Consider the following 18,597-nt stretch of genomic DNA (forward strand, 5'->3'; position numbering starts at 1 on the left):
AATTTGGTGAATATCCTGAGGTAGTAAGAAAGAATGCCGGGACAAGAATTCCAGCCTTCACAAAGGCTAAGTCGAAGCGAATAAAGGATACCATTGACTTCATTGGAGTGCACCACTACACAACTGCTTTTGTCAAGGACAATCCTGGTTCCCTCCAAACAGACGACAGGGATTTGATCGCAGATATGGCAATTGACTTGCAAAGTATAGCTTCCGTGATTCCCTTGAATTTACTTAGATTTTCTTGAACAGAGCTCAAATTTAAATGGCTATCTTGCTCTATAGCTTATTCAGTTTGAATGAATTCCCGTCATGTTGATGTTCTTTTCTTTAGAAGGATTAATCTTTGGGAAAAACAGATTTTGCTCTGTAATCTGAACTAGTTGAGGCACTGTACTTTGTTCATACATGTACTTATCTGCACGGAGAGATATTTTACGTTTGCCAAAACTATCTCGCTCTTCATTTTCTTTCAGTGGCTGTAGAGAAAAGCCCTTTGCCATTGCCAGATCAGGTAAAATTTGAAAAGCAATATATTATTTCGTAAATAATTTACTATACCCTTTTGAGTTTTTTGTTTGTTTGTCTCAGAATCCTGTGTATCCTTGGGGTCTTTATGGATTGTTGGAGTATCTGAAACAAGTTTATGGCAACATTCTTCTTTATATCCATGAAAATGGCTGTTTCCTCTCTCTCCCTCTTCGCACACCGTTAGACACTGCACATATCTGGTGAATCATTCCTGAGAATTTGATTATCGGAAAGTGCCATCAGAAACCAACAAGATAACTAAACATTCTAAACCCATGCTCTAAGCATCTCGTCATAAATTGAGACCTTGATAATTGACATATGAAAGTGGCATGAGGGGTGCAGTTGACACCTCTCAACCATCAAGAAACTTCATTTTGAATTATAACGTACTTTCGCAGTCATAATATACTTTATGACGTTTGAAATATTTTGCAGGTCAGAAAATACGTCGCAATGGAACTTTGGAAGACACTGCAAGGGTTGAATATTTGCATGCTTACATTGGGGCTGTGCTTGAAGCTGTGAGGTAAGCTCAATGGCTAGGCTCTTAAAATATTGGAATACGAAGCATTAGCTTACAGAGAATTTGATATGGATTTCTTATCTTTTTTGTCAATTTTGTTACTTTTATATATTTCTGGACTCTCATGATCGTTGGAGTTGCGTTGGGAGGAATGGATTGAACACGAAGGGATATTTTGTATGGACATTCTTAGATTGTTTTGAATTACTGGACGACTTCGAATCAAGCTACGGAATGTACTACGTAGATTTGGACTACAAAGATTTGAAGAGAAATCCGAAGCTTTCAGCGCATTGGTATTCTAATTTCTTGAAGGGGAAGAGCATGGAACCACAAGATATTGCGAAACTGGGGAACAACACCCTTTTCTTTTTTCTATAATCATGGTTTCTTGATAGTTCTCATCAGTGATTTGAAATTTGGAGAATAAGTGAAAGATTTTTATGTTATGTTCACTCTCTAGTTGGGAACTCAAATATATAAAGGAAGCATATAAATTTTATTTTATTTTATTTTAGTACAAAAGGAGGTGTATTCGAACTCTAAGTCTAAGGAGTACTTTTTTTTTTTATCGAGCGCCCGATTATATCCCGGCAGAGATAAGAGTACAAGAATACTATCAGATGCCAAATATACCAATAATTTTTTAAACAATATTATAATGTCATATTTTATGAGGAAAAAAATTATAAATAAAGATGTACCTTCAAAATATATAATATAGATTGTATATTTTTTGAATGAATTGTGGGAAAATAATTTGATATTTAAAAGTATGATTACATTTAAATCGAGTCATGAGAAAATTAAGTCATATATGTAAATATCACAAACATTTATTTATAATTTATGAGTTAAAAGGGTAATTTAATAATAAACTATTGTGATTGAAAGCTCTGTTTAAAGAAATATTTAAAATAAGTTAACGTTTTGACCACGAATGTGATTTTAAATTCAAATATTTAGTAAGATGTTTAAAATATTTACAAATCTTGTTATTATTTAATTTCAATTAAAAAAGGAACCTTGTCTTACATAATCTTTTCAAAAAATTAGAATTATGTGAATTTACTTTTTCAGTAGCTGTAGAATAATAACAAGCATATACTATTTAATTATAAAATATATATAATATTATATTATTGGTGTACAATATAAATATAGATTTGCCGGCTACACCTTGAATGTGACAATGTCATGCAAGCTTTCAGCTAATTGGTTTATATGTGAATATTTTACTCAAATTCCATAGAGTAGTATCCGGCGACTTTTTTTCCAGCTATGATTGGATTATGCTTCGATCGGTTGTTTTTAGTGCTTGCAGCGGTGCTTGCAGTACCGGTGGTTCTCGCCGCTGATCAATATAGTAGAGCTGATTTCCCGGAGGACTTCGTTTTTGGCTCGGGTTCATCAGCTTATCAAGTCGGTTTCTTGACCTGTTTTAGCTTGTTTCCTCGTTTCTCTCTCGTTTCTTCCTGTATTTTTATTTTTTAAAAAAAGAATCGTCTCAATCAGTATGAAACTTTATTCTTTATTTGATCTTACAACTGTGTTTGCAGAGATAATTTTAGTTTGATTTGATGTTAGTTAATTATACATATGTAGTAAACCACCACTAACACTTGTTTGAAACTTAACAAAAACAAGTACGAGGGGGCAGCGTTTGAGGATGGAAGAACTCCTAGCATTTGGGACACCTTTTCACATTCTGGTCTGTCTTTATTATCTTCGTTCACCTTCTATTTTTGTTACTTCCATATTTATTTCTTGAAATGAGACCATCTCGCTTTTGTATCGACAAATGGTTGATTAGCTGTCTGTGTCCGAAGGCACGAAAACGATTTTAGAGAGTCGAAACTAAAAATCTAAAAATATTCAAATTTAAGGGACCAAATTATACTTTATTCTACATTTGTATTGAAAACATATACTCTCAAGAAAACAAGCATCGACCTCGAGCTTTTCTGGTCACCAAGGGCTCTGCCCCTAGGTGTAGTCCCCGTGACTCGACTCGGTTAAATTCCTGGTTCCATTTATGCGTTTTGCTATATGATAGCTTGAGGTACTTAGTATTATCTGTCAAAATTTCAGATCGTTCAAGTGGAGCCAATGGAGACACCACATGTGATGGATATCATATGTACAAGGTATTTTACCTCAGCTGTATCAGGAGATTTAAACTTCATGATTTTCTTTTACCTTGAGGTATTTTCAATGAATTGAGGAATTTTAATAGGGATAAATCTAAATATAGCCGAGGGAGGTGTGTGCTATTATTTATTTATTGTCTTGGTTTATGTAGTATGCTTCATTATCCGAGGGAAGCAGAGAGTTACACTTTTTGATATTTCTCTAGTCCCCTTTCGTTTAGGAACTGATCAGCATGAAGAACTTTTGTTCTTTTACACAAACTTTTGAATGCGTGAGATTCCTTGCACTCAAATTCATTTCAAACAACAATTTAGAGACCAACGGACTTTATGAACATGTCATTTTTATTTTTAACAAATATCATTATCAAACAAACATGAATGATATGCTAGAAGGTTACTTATTTTTTTTGCAGGAAGATATAAAATTGATGTCTGAAATGGGTTTGGAGGCATTTAGATTCTCCATTTCATGGGCAAGACTGATTCCTAGTACGTTTACTTCCATTTTGCATTGTAATATAGAGGTAAAAAATGAAAAGCCTGCAATTTTTTAATTATTTTTTGCCTACGTATGCTTGCTTTTCTTGCAGATGGAAGAGGCCCCGTAAATCCTCTGGGATTGCAGTTCTACAATAACTTCATTAATGAACTAACAAGACATGGTGACAATTGTTTCTCCTTCATAATTTCATGGTGGACGCTTTTTTTCTTACCAAAGAATGTATTTGTAACTTCAAAATATTTGTTCATATTCATGCAGGAATCCAACCACATGTTACTTTGCATCATGTTGATCTGCCACAAGCACTCGAAGACGAGTACGGGTGATGGGTTAGTAGAAAGATAGTGTACGTCTTGTAGATTTATCAATGAACTAGCACTACATATCAACTCGAAATATAATTGGAACTTGACAACAATAGCAACTGATCCTCTATCTTGACTGCAGGAAGGACTTCACAACATATGCTGATGTGTGTTTCAGAGAATTTGGTGACAGGGTTTTGCATTGGACCACTGTTAATGAAGCCAATATATTTGCATTGGGTGGTTATGATCAGGGAATCACTCCCCCAGAACATTGTTCGAGGCCATTCGCAAATGCTTGTTCAAGGGGTAACTCCTCCACTGAACCATATATTGTTGGGCATAATATCTTGCTGGCTCATTCAGCTACTGCCAAACTGTATAAGAAAAAATACAAGGTACAATTTTGTGGTTCTTATTGAATAATTTTATGTGAGAGAATAATTTGATTAAGATATGCAATATGAAAGATATTAAAGCATGTTTCAATGCAGGTCACTCAAAAAGGTTACATTGGATTTAACATCTATAATATCTGGATGGTTCCTTACACCAATACAAAAGAAGATATAATTGCAACTGGAAGAGCTAATGATTTTTTTATCGGTTGGTAAGCTGAATTTACTTGAATGAAAGAAACATACTTCTCACTCGTTTTCATCTTTATGTTCCAGGGTCACATAATCAATTGACGGTCAAGAAAATTTTCATCCATAATCTTGAGAATAACTGCTGCAGGTTAATTAATCCTTTGATTTTTGGAGACTACCCAGAGATAGTTAAAAACAATGCAGGGACGAGAATTCCAGTCTTCACAGAGGCTGAGTCGAAGCAGGTAAAGGATTCCATCGACTTCATTGGAGTGAATCACTACACGACTAATTTCATCAAGGACAATCCCAGCTCCCTACAAATGGATCAAAGGGATCTAGTTGCTGACATGGCGGTACAGCTGATATGTATGACTTCCAGGATTTCCTCAAGTTCCCTTTTTTTTCCCTTTAGCAATTTAAAGAAGAATCAAGTCTTTACCATACCTGAATTTGTGGTTATTTGGCTAACTGACTCATAGAATATGCTCGCAGCTTATCCAACGATATGATTTTGTCCTCTAGAAAGATTAATTCAATAGCTTTATTCTGCAAGTATATGCTACTTACTTTGTTATTTCTTCAGTTACATACTTGACTATGCAGAGTTACTTCATGTTTCTACGTAAAAATATTGACTCTTGTTTATTTTCCTTTGAGTGTCTGTAGATGAAAGGGGCGATGCTCCACCTGATCAGGTGAAATTTGAAATGCAATCTCTTGGATATTGGTCTGATATTTTGTAGTTGTACTTAACTTACTATATAGATTGGAATTTTTTGTTTCACAGTTTCCTATAATTCCTTGGGGTCTCTACGGACTGCTGGAGTATCTTAAACAAGTTTATGGCAATCCCCCTATTTATATCCATGAAAATGGTTCCCTCTCTATCTCTCTCTTAACACATCTGTGCCAGAAAAATACACTTCGTGGCGGTTCGTTGAAGTCTAGGACCATTTTCTTGATCTAAATAGACTCCATCTCCAATAAATCATCTACTTGTGGGTTGTCGAATTTGGAGATTTATATTCCANTCTCATGCAGTTGAAAAGAAGACAAGGATGATAAATGCAACACATTAATCAATGGATAAATAACATATAAAGCTTGTTGTGCTTTGTGTCGAATAAACTCATAAGTGAATACAGAATATCTTTTTTGTTGCAACTCACCAAAGACAGAAATGGAATGAATATATCTTGGTTTCACAGGTGCGGTTAAAAGAGTATGCATCTAATTGTTCAGGGAAGATATGAAGGTAAACCAGAATACTTAAGTTGAGCGACCCATTGTGCACCCATGTTAAATATTTATATTAGATAACTTCAAGAAAAAAGAGTTCAACTAACTCTGGAGAAATATCATTGAATAGTTTCATAAATCGATGTTATGGAACCAAATCGAGAAAAACTAGGTGATAACATGTAAAGTCGACAGCACTGAACTCACGCAACATTCTATCTGCATTTCTTACGAGTATCACTAAATTTAAACATATCTTCTGTTTACTTAGCTGGAGGTAACCAAATAAAAAACGTAATATGGACCATTCATAGTGGCAAAAATAGTTGCTTCGAACTACTTCAAACAGCTGGTGATCATGATTATTGCCTTCCGGTCATTATCACTCGACCATCAGAATTGCCTGAAACTGACGAAATTATACTTCACCAGGATAAGAATATCGAAAAGAACCTAAAATTCTAACCAGATGTCTCATAATCAAGAAAAAGTATTACATTGGTAATCTTCAGCATAAAAAAGATGCAACTTTTTTGTCAATCACATGTCCCTAAATTATTGGTTACAGATACAAACACAATATATCTGAACGACCGAGAATAAGAGTCAAAACTAATGAAAAGCAAACAATATAATATAAAAGGCAAAAAATTAAATAGTAACCCACCATCTTCTTCGACGTCACTGCCGGAATCAATCGCCTCGAACTCCGATACAACGTTGTTGCCGGGGGGAGGCATCTGGAGAGACTCGCTTTCCACGATGTGAGCTGTACGAGACCGCACGCCGAGGAAATTAGGGTTCGAAACAACACCGAATGACTTATAATTCTCGATGACGCTTCCCTTGTCATCCCATTTGGAAAGGGGGTCCAGTAGAGATTTTAACTTTGGGGGGAGATTGAACGCCGGCTTGAATATGTGAGGATTCTTCCTCGGCAACGCCACTCGCACCTTTGCCTTCGATCTCTTGTACTTCCTCCTTGAACCCCCCATCACTGCTGTTGCTTCCTTCTCTCTCCTGAATTAGGGTTTATATAAAGCACAGCAAGCCGATCCATAGGAAACCCTAATTTATTTGAGTGACGGGTCAATCCTACCTATATTCACAATAAAAAAGTAATATTCTTAGCATAAAAAATAATATTTTTTCATGGATGACTCAAATAAGATATCTGTCTCACAAATACGATCCGTGAGACCGTCTCACACAAGTTTTTGCCAATTTATTTTACCATAACGTCTATGGAAATTTAGTTTCTTGAACGTTTTAACGGGTCAATTTTGTGAAACATATATTCTATATGATTCATCCACGAACAGATATTACTTTTTATTTTAAATATATTAATTTTTATTGTAAATATGGACATGAGTTATTCGTCTCACGAATCCGTCTTATAAAAAAACTACTACTTTAAGAAAAATAATAAATTTTGTCTTATGATTTTGATTTTATTTTTTAGAGTTGGGAAGAGGTTTGGTTTCTGTTGGATTTTAAACTCCTTCAGATCTCGTTGTCCAATTGTTCATAATCCATTATTTTATAAATTTAATTTTGATTTTTAATTAAAAAATATTAAACTCTAATTCTGTCATTTTCTTGTATTAAGCTTTAAATATTATTTGAATGTTGGCAAAAACTTGTGTGAGACGGTTTTATGGGTTGTATTTTGTTAGATAGATCTCTTATTTGGATCATCCGTGAAAAAGTATTATTTTTTATGCTAAGAGTTACTTTTTATTGTGAANGTGACCGTCTCAGGAATTTTAATCTGTGAGACGGGTCAACCCTACTCATATTCATAATAAAAAAGTAATACTCTTAGCATAAAAAGTAATATTTTTTCATGGATGACCCAAATAAGAGATCCGTCTCACAAATACGACCCGTGAGACCGTCTCACACAAGTTTTTGCCAATTTATTTTACCATAACGTCTATGGAAATTTAGTTTCTTGAACGTTTTAACGGGTCAATTTTGTGAAACATATATTCTATATGATTCATCCACGAACAGATATTATTTTTTATTTCAAATATATTAATTTTTATTGTAAATATGGACATGAGTTATTCGTCTCACGAATCCGTCTTATAAAAAAACTACTACTTTAAGAAAAATAATAAATTTTGTCTTATGATTTTGATTTTATTTTTTAGAGTTGGGAAGAGGTTTGGTTTCTGTTGGATTTTAAACTCCTTCAGATCTCGTTTTCCAATTGTTCATAATCCATTATTTTATAAATTTAATTTTGATTTTTAATTAAAAAATATTAAACTCTAATTCTGTCATTTTCTTGTATTAAGCTTTAAATATTATTTGAATGTTGGCAAAAACTTGTGTGAGACGGTTTTATGGGTTGTATTTTGTTAGATAGATCTCTTATTTGGATCATCCGTGAAAAAGTATTATTTTTTATGCTAAGAGTTACTTTTTATTGTGAATATCGGTAGGGTTGACACGTCTCATAGATAAAGATTCGTGATATCGTCTCACAAGATACTTACTCTCGAATGTTTTAACGTTTAAAAACTATGGAAAAAAACAAGTGAGGTTAAAATCATGAAAATTTGAAATAGATATAGAAAATTACTATATACCCTTCTACCTTATTCTTGCTTTTTTATTTAGAGAAGTAATTTTGACATGCCACTTTTTTTAGGTAAAAGATTTCATCATACTAAGTCATTCAAAACCAAATAAATAACTAATTGATCTTGTAAAAACATAAACAGTTTGATTCGTTAATAGCTTGAAAAAAACATTGGACTAAGAATTTACAATCTCCAACTTGTCGGCAAAGGTTGGTATGCAAGATAGAGTCTACTAGGCACAAGATCAAAAAAAGTAATTACGAGGAAAAGGCATGTCATCTTTTGCAGTGGAAAAAAAAAAATTGACATATTGATTCAGACGAAAATGTGCAGAAATTTCTCACATTCAGACGAGGAAAATCACATATAAATAAGACGCATTCCTTCATAATTCATGTACCCTTCATCGAGTTTTCTCTCATCTTATAACATTTGAGTGTTTAGTTCTATTATATTTGTAAAATGTTTGTTCTCCTGTATTAAGAGAGTGTGTGTTCTCTTTGAAAATACAAGGAGTAGTTATACACCATAAAATATTATAATGGAATTCTTTTCATCTTTCGCGTGATTTTTACCCTAATAATTTTTATGAGTTTTCTACGTAAATCTCGATATCCAGTTTCATACTTTATTTTTATGTTATTATCTCAAGTTTCTGCGAGTAGGATCAACACAACTAACATGAAAAGTCGAAGGCCGGAATATAAAGAGCCTCTAAAATGTCCAATTCCTCCGCTGCTGTTGGTTTGTGAATACCTGCCATGGATTGCCGCAATGACCAAACCATGAGAATTCATTTTTCATAAAACCTTGTACATTGATTTATTTAATTTCAGCGATCTAACTTAATCGTATTTTTTTATAGGTAAACTATTGGATAAATGATTAATTAGTGCTTAAATTTTTGTTAATGGTCCAACCGGTATATATTGACTGGATTTCAGCAAATTTCAAGTTAACAAAAGATATAATTATTGCGATGAGGTATTGGCACAATGATTAATGTTGACGCCTTAAAATTTGTTAGTCTCAATTTCAAGTCTTGTTTATCGCGAGTAGTTTTTCTAATTTATTTAGATACATTTAGTTGTTTCTTTTTATTTTTTTGTCCGATCCACGCTCAAGTCGTACCTATACTCTAAAAAAATTGGTCATTTGATTAATAAATTAATCCAAAAAAATTATTTTAAAACTCTCAACTGTTTTGGGCTTCCCAGTATTGTGCTTTAACTAAAATTTCAGTTCTTGATTTGTTAGTCAAAAAACATGTGGCACAATATACCATAGTTGGATGAATGTCTGGACAGGTTTGTCACATTAAATATATTTAAATTTTTAAATTAATTTTCAAGTGAAACATAACAGTTTTAATAAAATTAAAACATTTAGTAAAAAAATTTCATAAAAAAAAATTTTTAAATTTTTTTTAATCACAAACACTGTTTACTCTAATATTTTTTAAAAACTTACATAATGAGAAAAGTATGTAAACATAAATCAAAATTTTAGCTAAATAAAAAATATATAATTTATTTTCTATATTATCAATTTATTTATCTAAATTTACTTAGATAATAATATATTTGTACTATCTATTTAATTTATCTAATATAATAAAAACTTTGTAAAAATCAATTTTTAATTAAATTATTTTTTACTTGTAAAATATAACATGTCAAGTTTAAATTTTTTTAAAAAAAATGTGTATTTTGTATATAAAGGATAAAATAGTTTATCTAAATTAAATCAATATGCACCAATTTGACCTTTAACAAAAATCCTAGTACCAGATTAATTTCTACTTATTTTATATAAAATTAGTTTTGCATGGTTCTATAATTCATTAATTATTTAAAAGCTAAATAATCAAAACTAAAATTGGTGAATAAAACAAAAGTATTGTACATTGATGAGATGAAACAAGGAAGAAAATCTCCGATAAGAAGTTTAAAACAAACAAAAAAAGCTTCACCTACGATACTAATTGGTTTATTCATTAAATTACAAAACAGAACAATTAAGAAGGCAACTCAATTTATCAGAGATAAAAAGAAAGTTTTGCTCAAAGTTCCGAAGAACGGTTAGCATACTCCTGAACCAATGCTCCAAACAAAGATTGTCTCTCCAGTAAATGAGCTGGTGAATCAAACTCCTTCGCCCTACCTATCAAACAAGAAAAAGGAAACATCGGTCAAACATTACAAAAATCGAAAGACGCTTAAAATCTAACAAGAGATCAATTATATGAACCTGCATCAATGACCAAAACTCTGTCACAATCCATTACTGTGGGTATTCTGTGGGCAATGCTTATGATAGTGCATGCTGCAAAGTCCTCCCGAATGATTTTCTGTATCACCCCATCTGTATGTGAATCCACTGATGCGGTTGCTTCGTCCATGAACAGAAGTCTGCTTCTTTTTAGCATCACTCGTCCTAAGCACAGAAGTTGCCTCTGCCCGACGCTCCAGTTGTCGCCGCTGTCCACCACTAAAAAAGTCGAGGGAAAGGGTCAATGAAACCAATATATATTCACTATATCAGTTGTAAATTTCACTGTGTAATAAGAAAAAAATTCACATATACCAGCTGAATCAAGTTTTCCTGGTTTTGCAGACACCACATCTTTGAGTTGGCAACGATCAAGACTCTGCTTAAACAACAGTTAGGAGATTAGAAACAATACTAAGACAGCTACCGCCTACCAACTTGTCTCCTATTGGCCACTCAATAACAAAATTGTACAAATGAGCATGTGTCGCGGTACCAAAACCCTGAATAATAAACCTTTAGCCGATAGTAAAAAGATAATATAAACATATGTAATTATATTGCAAATCAAGAGCCATGTTTCAAGCGTTAGGTAACCACATGGGATGATGAGGTAATGGTTGCTCCTCGACACAAGTTTCTAATATCAGCATTTTTAGCGTCAAAAGAATGACAGCGCCAGCAAAATGGCTTGACAAGTACCTTCCATATATCATCGTCTGAGTATATTCCAGTGGGATCAATATTGCTTCTCACAGTTCCTTCAAAAAGAACAGGTTCTTGAGGAATGATTCCAAATCGGGACCTGAGATCATGAAGCCCCAATGCCGAAATGTCAACTCCATCAATGATTATTTGTCCTCCCGATGGTTCCACCAATCGAAATAAAACCTGGATCAGAGTTGATTTCCCGCCTCCTGTACGACCAACAACACCTATCTTCTCACCGCCAAATATGCTTAGAGTTATTCCTTTCAGAACTAAGGGTGTATCTGGCCGGTATCTCACCTGTTTTATCAACGATTCCAACACATCCACGCATTGGAGTATCAATAATGAAATCACGTGTTTGAAACTAAAACACAGAATCGGTGAAAATCAGCTCACGCATTTACCTGCAAGTCTTTGAGATCAACATTGCCATTTGTTGGCCAACTGATTGGAGGAAGAAAGCTCATGTTCTTCCATTCTGCCTCTGATGGTATGACAGTGAATTGTTTAATCCTTTCCACTGAGACCATCCTATTTTCCAAATAGCAACTCGCGTACACAGCCCAGTATAGTACGGAGTTCAGGGACAAACCGTATGAGAGAGATAAGCCAACATTCTCTGAAATTTTAAGCAAGTTAAATCCCAAAGAGATAAAATTTGGAACATCAAAAACTTTTCTTGAATTTCTACGGCAACGGACCTGGCTTGATGATAGTGCTAGGTAAAACAATCAGAAACATTGCAGACACACATAGGATGAAGCTTCCCATTAGTTCTAAACGAAATCCCAACCACTCGTTGGATCCATTATTGTGAAAATCCATACGTATATTTGCATTGACACGATTCACATTCTCCTGGCAAAATCTTTCCTGCTTTCTGAAACAGCGAATTGTCATAACCCCTGTAATGCTCTCTGAGAAATGATGAATCACAGGTGCCTTAGTAATGGAATCTAATCGAGTCAATTCCCGGGAAGTAGAAAGAAAATACCCCTGAAAGCAAAATAAAATTTTAATTTTGCAGTCATTTCAATGATGAAAGTACGTATTTGGCAAAAAGTTCAACTATCAGAAAAAGGGCTTTACCCGATACCAGATATTTAGCCAAGCAAGTGGAATCAAAAGGATTATAGTTGGCCAAGCATACTGGCATGTGATGATGATGATACTAAGAAGAGTAAAATACATCGCGACAGTCATACTCATAAAGAAAGGAATCAATATATCAACGTTCGTCTGATCAGTTGATGCCTGCACAAGTAGAAAAGGTAAGTTATAATGCATCTTCGCTAAATTAATCTTCATTTAATTAAACAGCATTCGTTTACTCAATAAATTTGATAATCTGTACCCGAGTCAGCACTCTTCCAGAAGGTGTAGTATCAAAGAACGACATAGGAGCATGCAGAATACTGTGAAGGATCTGCTTGAAGAAAATCTGAGAGGTTTTTAATCCCATAACTGTGACTAGAATACTTCTCACAATAATCAATAAAAACGCTAAGGCAGCAATCATAATGTAAACTTCAATGAACACAGAAGGGTTGAATGACGCTGCATGTTTTTCCGAAGTTTCATAGGCCAGCCAATAGTCAGATGCCATCAATGAACCTTGCCATACCAGAGATAAAAACAACACAATAACAACACCAAACCATCCAAAATATTCAGTGCAATATAGCTTGTAGACATGTAAACCAACTCGTCCTGTTTCCCTTTCTTCATCTTTGATAAGTTTAGAACTTCCAAGATTTTGCGTGGATCGTTCTTCAGAGTGATTTCCATTTACTTCTCCGTGTCTAGAAGATCTCTGAGTAGATAGCTTTGGGGAAGTTTTGTTATCTTCATTTGTTTCCACATCAACAAGTTCCATAGAAGCTTCATGTGCCGTTACTAAAACTTTAAAATCCATGTCCGATTCTAGTAGCTTATCATACTTTCCAGATTGAACAATCGACCCTTCTCTCATAACCTGGTTTTAAGCACCATAGTCAAGTGTAAGATTTTAATAAATGCCAGTCGAAAATTCTAAATATATTTATGGGTTTTTAAAATGGATATTTTTACTTACTAGGATCTGATCAACGTTATGCAGGAAGTCTACTTGGTGGGTAACAAGTATGATGGTCTTGTCTCTAAGAGCTCCTCTGACACATTCCTGTAAAAATGTTATCGAGTTAATAGAAGTGTCACGTGTCATCGCAAAGAAACGGATTTTCATGAATAGTTCCGCATAGTAACCTTGAAAATTTCGGTTCCTGTGTGAGCATCAACAGCACTAAATATATCGTCAAGTAGATAGATATCACAATCTTGATAAACCGCTCTTGCAAGTTGGATTCGCTGCTTCTGGCCACCACTTAGATTGATCCCTCGTTCCCCGATTTCAGTTTCATCTCCAAACTCCATCATTTCTAAGTCTTTTTCCAAGCAGCAAACCCTGATAGCTTCCTGGTATCTCTTCTTGTTCATAGGCAAACCAAATAGTATATTTTCTTGTATTGTCCCATTCTGAATCCATGATGTTTGGGAAACATAGGCAGTAGTGCCACATACTCTGATCTGTTATTCATGGGGAAAAAAGCATTCTGTTTAAAACAGTGAGTTGTGTTATTCATGTGCAAGAAATTTTATATTTAAATGATTGCACCGATTGAAAACCGGGTTGAGTTGTATCTTCAAAATTATGGAATAACAAGTAAAGCTAGGAATCATTCATCTGGATTTAAATGAGAAGAGGGTGGACCAGTAGCAATCTCGTAACTACTTGTGTTGAAAGAGAAAAAAGCGCCACAGCTAATTTAAATGTCTGGGATATGTGTGTAATGACCGCCTTGATTTGGAAGTAATAATGGCAGCAAAAGTTCGGGCATGGAAGTAGAATTGTAAAATTGCAGCTTATATCGTTGAATCAAAATAAAATAATCAAAAATATAATATAACAAGAATTCATATTCTTCATGGAAAGTTTAAGACTTAGTTTCTAATCCTGCAAAGTCAATATCAGTAATCAATGTTAGTGGGTACTAGGTAATTGACTAGATGATAAATGGACTAATCTAACACAAAGAACGCAGTAAACTGAAAACTAAATTGTACCTTTCCTGACAATTTATTCATCTCACCAAGAATTACTGCCAAGAGAGAAGACTTTCCGGATCCCACGGTTCCGACAATGGCTGCAAGCTCCCCCTTCTTTATCTCTAAATTTAAATTTTTCACCACTTCTTCTCCACCATCGTCGTCCCAGCTAAACGCCCCATTTTCCACTTCCACAGCCACATCTCCATCACAATTTTCGACCCTCTCCACCGATTTTTCTACCAACTCCTTACTAATCATGAACCTATCCAGCCTTTCAAGAGAGATAACAGCCTGTGAAAGTGAAATCAAAGATTGCGGAAAAGTCCTAATTGGCTCCTGCAACATCTTCAAAAGCGAAGTTGTAGTAAAAACAGTGCTAACAGATAGTGGAACCCCGAAAAGAATTGCAACCCCAAATGTAATTGCCGCAATAAAAGGTGGTACACTCCACATGACAATGATATTTGCCGCTATAGAATACATGAATTTAGATAGCCAACCGTATTCTGCTTCACGAATGGATTGGATTCTCTTGTTAAAGTGCTCTTCCCATGCTTGGAATTTGATCACACGCATATAGTTAAGCATCTCATTTGTTGCTTTCATTCTCGAATCACGATTCTTCATTATATTAAACTGGTAGCCGTTGTTCTTCTTAGTACGAAATAAAACAAACAACATGACCAATGCCAGTCCAAAGAGCGCAGCAAACGTGGCAGGACCTAAGTATCGATAAAGTATAACTAAAGCCACAATGATCTGTAATGGCATTAACCACAAGAAGTGAAGCTGCAGCATCATATCCGATAGTTGTTGGGCATCAACGGCCATGTAGTTTACAATTTGACCAACCCCATGTTCTTGTCTTGCCGAACAGGATAGCCTTAATCCCTTCTTGTATAAAGAAGTAATAAGTGTGGATCGAATAAGCATGCCGAGTTTCTGGGTATTGAAGTTAAATTGGTGAGAACTCAAAACTTCCAAGAACTTCGCAACCAGTAGGATAGCCACAAGGTAATATCCTTCAAGAAGAGAACTCCTCTCCCCCGCTGTGAAACTAACAAACTGCTGGATGAGTACTGGCCCAACATACATGACACAAAGCCTAACAACTGCTAGAAAAGCAGTGAAAAGGAATTGTTTCCAAAAGCATCGAATCAGTGTTCTCACAACAGGGTGTTTCGAATTATCCTCAGGCTTAGGCCAATTTCTCGCAAAAAGCTCCGACATTCGTTCCGCTCTGTCTTCCGGCGAAAGGGAAGGTATGTCCTCAACCTTGAGAGGTGATTCGTAACCTTTCTTTAGAAGGGGATTCAACCAAAGCCAAAAGGCTTTAGAAACAATAGAAGCCGAAGCAAATCTAGTAACATTTGATTTGTCCGCAAGGGGTTCATACAATTTCTCATCTTCGTCCATAACTGGATCGGTGTCCTCTACTACCGTGACCCCTGTGGACCCTTTAACTGCTACACCAAGAAGAACAACAGACAAAAGGAACACAACTATTGAACCAATGTCATCAACTCTCAAGTCAGAACCAGCTTCATTATAAGAAATCATACGCAAAAGCCCAGAAGCAAAGAAAAGAGCAAAGATAACAGAGTCCAAAATCCAGTATATTCGTAGCGTGACCGGATGAGTAACAGCTTTAAATCTCTTCTCATGAACAATCAGAACAGCAATGACTCCATGAATGATCGCTTGAATCAACCAAAATAAACCATCTAAAGTTTTCCATGCTCTCGGGGCACTACTCGTAAAAGCAAAAATGCATATAACAATTGAACAAGCTGCAATCAGTACAGTAGCTACGAGGCAAATCTTGAACCAAGAATCAGTTTTGACATGAACCCTCTTGTTACCAATTAGAGGCTTATTTGATTCAGACTCCGAATTCCCATTGGAAGTAAATCTTGAACACAGCTTATGAACTGAAAATCCAACCAGAATAACCAAGAAAATAATGTCCACAGAAGATAAAAGGGCTCTCTGAGGACATGGTGAGAGGAAGATAAATCTTAGCCACTGAACGAACTGAGAAAAAAAACTGCTGTTTGATGATGGCGTCGCAGTTCCGGAGCAAGAAAGGGAGGTGATCCAAGAAGATGATGCCATATTGCCCACAAATGAAATCCCCAACCACGAATTTTTGGGACTACTTGTTTTAGTTTGTAGTATTAACTCCAACTTTCATCTCTTGCCGACCTGCAAAGTAGACAAAGCATTTAATGAGCACCTCTTGAATTGTGGGCAGACCGCCTAGAATTGTTCATGCCTAATAAATAACGATGATCATGTAATATAATAAGACAATTATTATCCTAGATATGATAGAATTAAATATAGATTGAGTATGTATGAGTTCAGTTCGGGTACAATATCCTTCCACTGGGTTTAAGCTGATTTTTTTCTTTCTTCGCTCTCCTTTTTTTATATTTTCCTTTAGTGCAAGATAAATTATTATACCATCAGAGGAAGTTAACAAACTCTCTTTAATATATAATAATAATGACGATTATACAATCAACATATTGTATGCATAAGATTAGCTTCTTATATTGACATAAACAATTCCACTAATTTTAAATCGCATTACAAGTCAAAAGAAATACAGGAACCAAACTTTTAGGAATCCCTCTTTAGCCTTTACAACCAAAAAAATAAAAAAACATTAATCATGAGACGAAATAGTGAAAAGAAAAGGCTAGATCGAACTTTTTCCACAAAAGAGAACTAATGCATTTTCGGCCACAGCATAAAAGCGTCAAAACCATCGTTGAACAGTTCAAAGCCCATTAAAATGGAACCGAATAAATAAACATGGAAAGTTACAAAATTGATGCTACAAACAGGCGATCACCAGGACTAAAATTATTAATTTTTGAAGCGGAGAAGAAGGGAAAAAAAAACATGGGAAGCAAGTAAAAGTGAAAGTGCAAGTCAAATTACTCAGTGGGTTCCAGCGATACGTGTGATAAACAGCTATTACCTGGTAAAAGCATCGGCGCTTGGTCTCCAGCGCAGAATCAAGAATGGAGGTGGGGATAGAATTAGAAAGGACTAATAAACAAAAATTTGCACCATTTCCGTGTGGAAAAAAGAGAGCCGTGGAGGACAAAAAGAAAAAAAGGACTTTTGGTGGAAGAATCAAAATCTTGGACAAGTAAACGACCGCGACCCGGAGGGAGATGATGACGATTCAACCAAACGTCGAGACATATATATATTATAAAAAAAGACAATACAAAAAAGGACGAACACGTATATATTTCTTTTCTGTGGTTTTTAATGGCAAAATATATGTGAATATGAATCGATGGTTTGAACCATGTTCATACGTTGGATTGCTTGAAATGAATGATAAGATTACAAAATTCGAAATGATATTATATTATGGTGTTAACCAGCTGGGCGAGTATGCGAGTCTGTCACGTGAATTTTTAGCATTAAATGTGCATGCTGGCAGTGTGTAGACGGTCCTCCTTTCTTCTTTCTTAAATCTTCTATACGTGGACAGATTGAATACTAGGTACTCATATTGTAATTATTATTTTTATTGTTTTTTTCGTGCGCCATGGGCAACTATATTTTGACACGTGTAATTTCCCTCGATGAAATCTTCAATTACCACATTCTCGGGTAGCCCGATCTGTCCGACTAAATCAATCGAAATCGAAATCTTGATTCGGTCAAATCTTTTTTAAAATTATATATATAGGTCATATGGGTTCGGTTTTTATTTTGAATGTAAAAAATCGGTTAAATTAATTAAATCTGTATTTTATATATATATTTATTATTAGATTGGGTATTTTTTTACAATTTTTATTTTTTAATTTGATTTTAAATGTATTTTAAAAAAATATCGGGCTTTAGACAAAAGTCTAATTTTATTGTCATAAATCATTATAATTATTTGACAACCTATTATTTTATTTTATTTACTGTTTATATTTAATAAAATTAGATGAGGGGTGAAAAAAATTTAAAAAAAAATATGTTTATAGATATTTATCGATTCGGTTTAATCGATTTTAATGACTAAAATTTCGATGTTTTCGGTTCGGTTCGAGTGCAACTTC

General features: G+C 34.6%; 3 protein-coding genes and 1 pseudogene across 4 annotated transcripts; 2 read left to right on the forward strand and 2 right to left on the reverse strand.

Annotated features, from left to right (window-relative positions):
- The first annotated feature begins 2 nt into the window (after positions 1-2).
- LOC140989333 (beta-glucosidase 1-like) lies at positions 3-1,564 on the forward strand. 2 transcript variants are annotated; one of them, XR_012177476.1, is made up of 3 exons: positions 3-204; positions 477-514; positions 592-963. XR_012177476.1 is itself a non-coding variant. In XM_073458532.1 (3 exons), exons 1-3 carry the CDS (start codon positions 409-411, stop codon positions 1,436-1,438), a joined length of 429 nt encoding a protein of 142 aa, XP_073314633.1. In that variant the 5' UTR covers positions 3-408; the 3' UTR covers positions 1,439-1,564. The 2 variants fall into 2 exon arrangements, 1 of the variants encoding a protein (XP_073314633.1); XM_073458532.1 differs by lacking the exon at positions 592-963 and adding exons at positions 970-1,060; positions 1,207-1,564 and having other exon boundaries at positions 3-514.
- Positions 1,565-2,227: 663 nt separating this feature from the next.
- Positions 2,228-5,605, forward strand: LOC140989314 (beta-glucosidase 11-like; annotated as a pseudogene).
- Positions 5,606-5,687: 82 nt separating this feature from the next.
- Positions 5,688-6,922, reverse strand: LOC140968885 (uncharacterized). The gene is made up of 2 exons (XM_073430059.1): positions 6,517-6,922; positions 5,688-6,252 (listed from the first exon to the last, which is right to left on the reverse strand). The coding sequence occupies exons 1-2, from the start codon at positions 6,842-6,844 to the stop codon at positions 6,212-6,214; spliced, it is 369 nt and encodes a 122-aa protein (XP_073286160.1). The 5' UTR covers positions 6,845-6,922; the 3' UTR covers positions 5,688-6,211.
- Positions 6,923-10,309: 3,387 nt separating this feature from the next.
- On the reverse strand, positions 10,310-17,711 carry LOC140989350 (ABC transporter C family member 4-like). The gene is made up of 12 exons (XM_073458554.1): positions 17,505-17,711; positions 14,531-16,720; positions 13,673-13,993; positions 13,503-13,589; positions 12,783-13,403; positions 12,518-12,682; positions 12,130-12,424; positions 11,833-12,047; positions 11,420-11,725; positions 11,033-11,096; positions 10,697-10,936; positions 10,310-10,609 (listed from the first exon to the last, which is right to left on the reverse strand). The coding sequence occupies exons 2-12, from the start codon at positions 16,628-16,630 to the stop codon at positions 10,509-10,511; spliced, it is 4,515 nt and encodes a 1,504-aa protein (XP_073314655.1). The 5' UTR covers positions 16,631-16,720; positions 17,505-17,711; the 3' UTR covers positions 10,310-10,508.
- Between the last annotated feature and the right edge of the window lie 886 nt (positions 17,712-18,597).

This window comes from Primulina huaijiensis, chromosome 1 (assembly GCF_012295235.1).
Source record: "Primulina huaijiensis isolate GDHJ02 chromosome 1, ASM1229523v2, whole genome shotgun sequence".
Taxonomy (NCBI): Eukaryota; Viridiplantae; Streptophyta; class Magnoliopsida; order Lamiales; family Gesneriaceae; genus Primulina; species Primulina huaijiensis.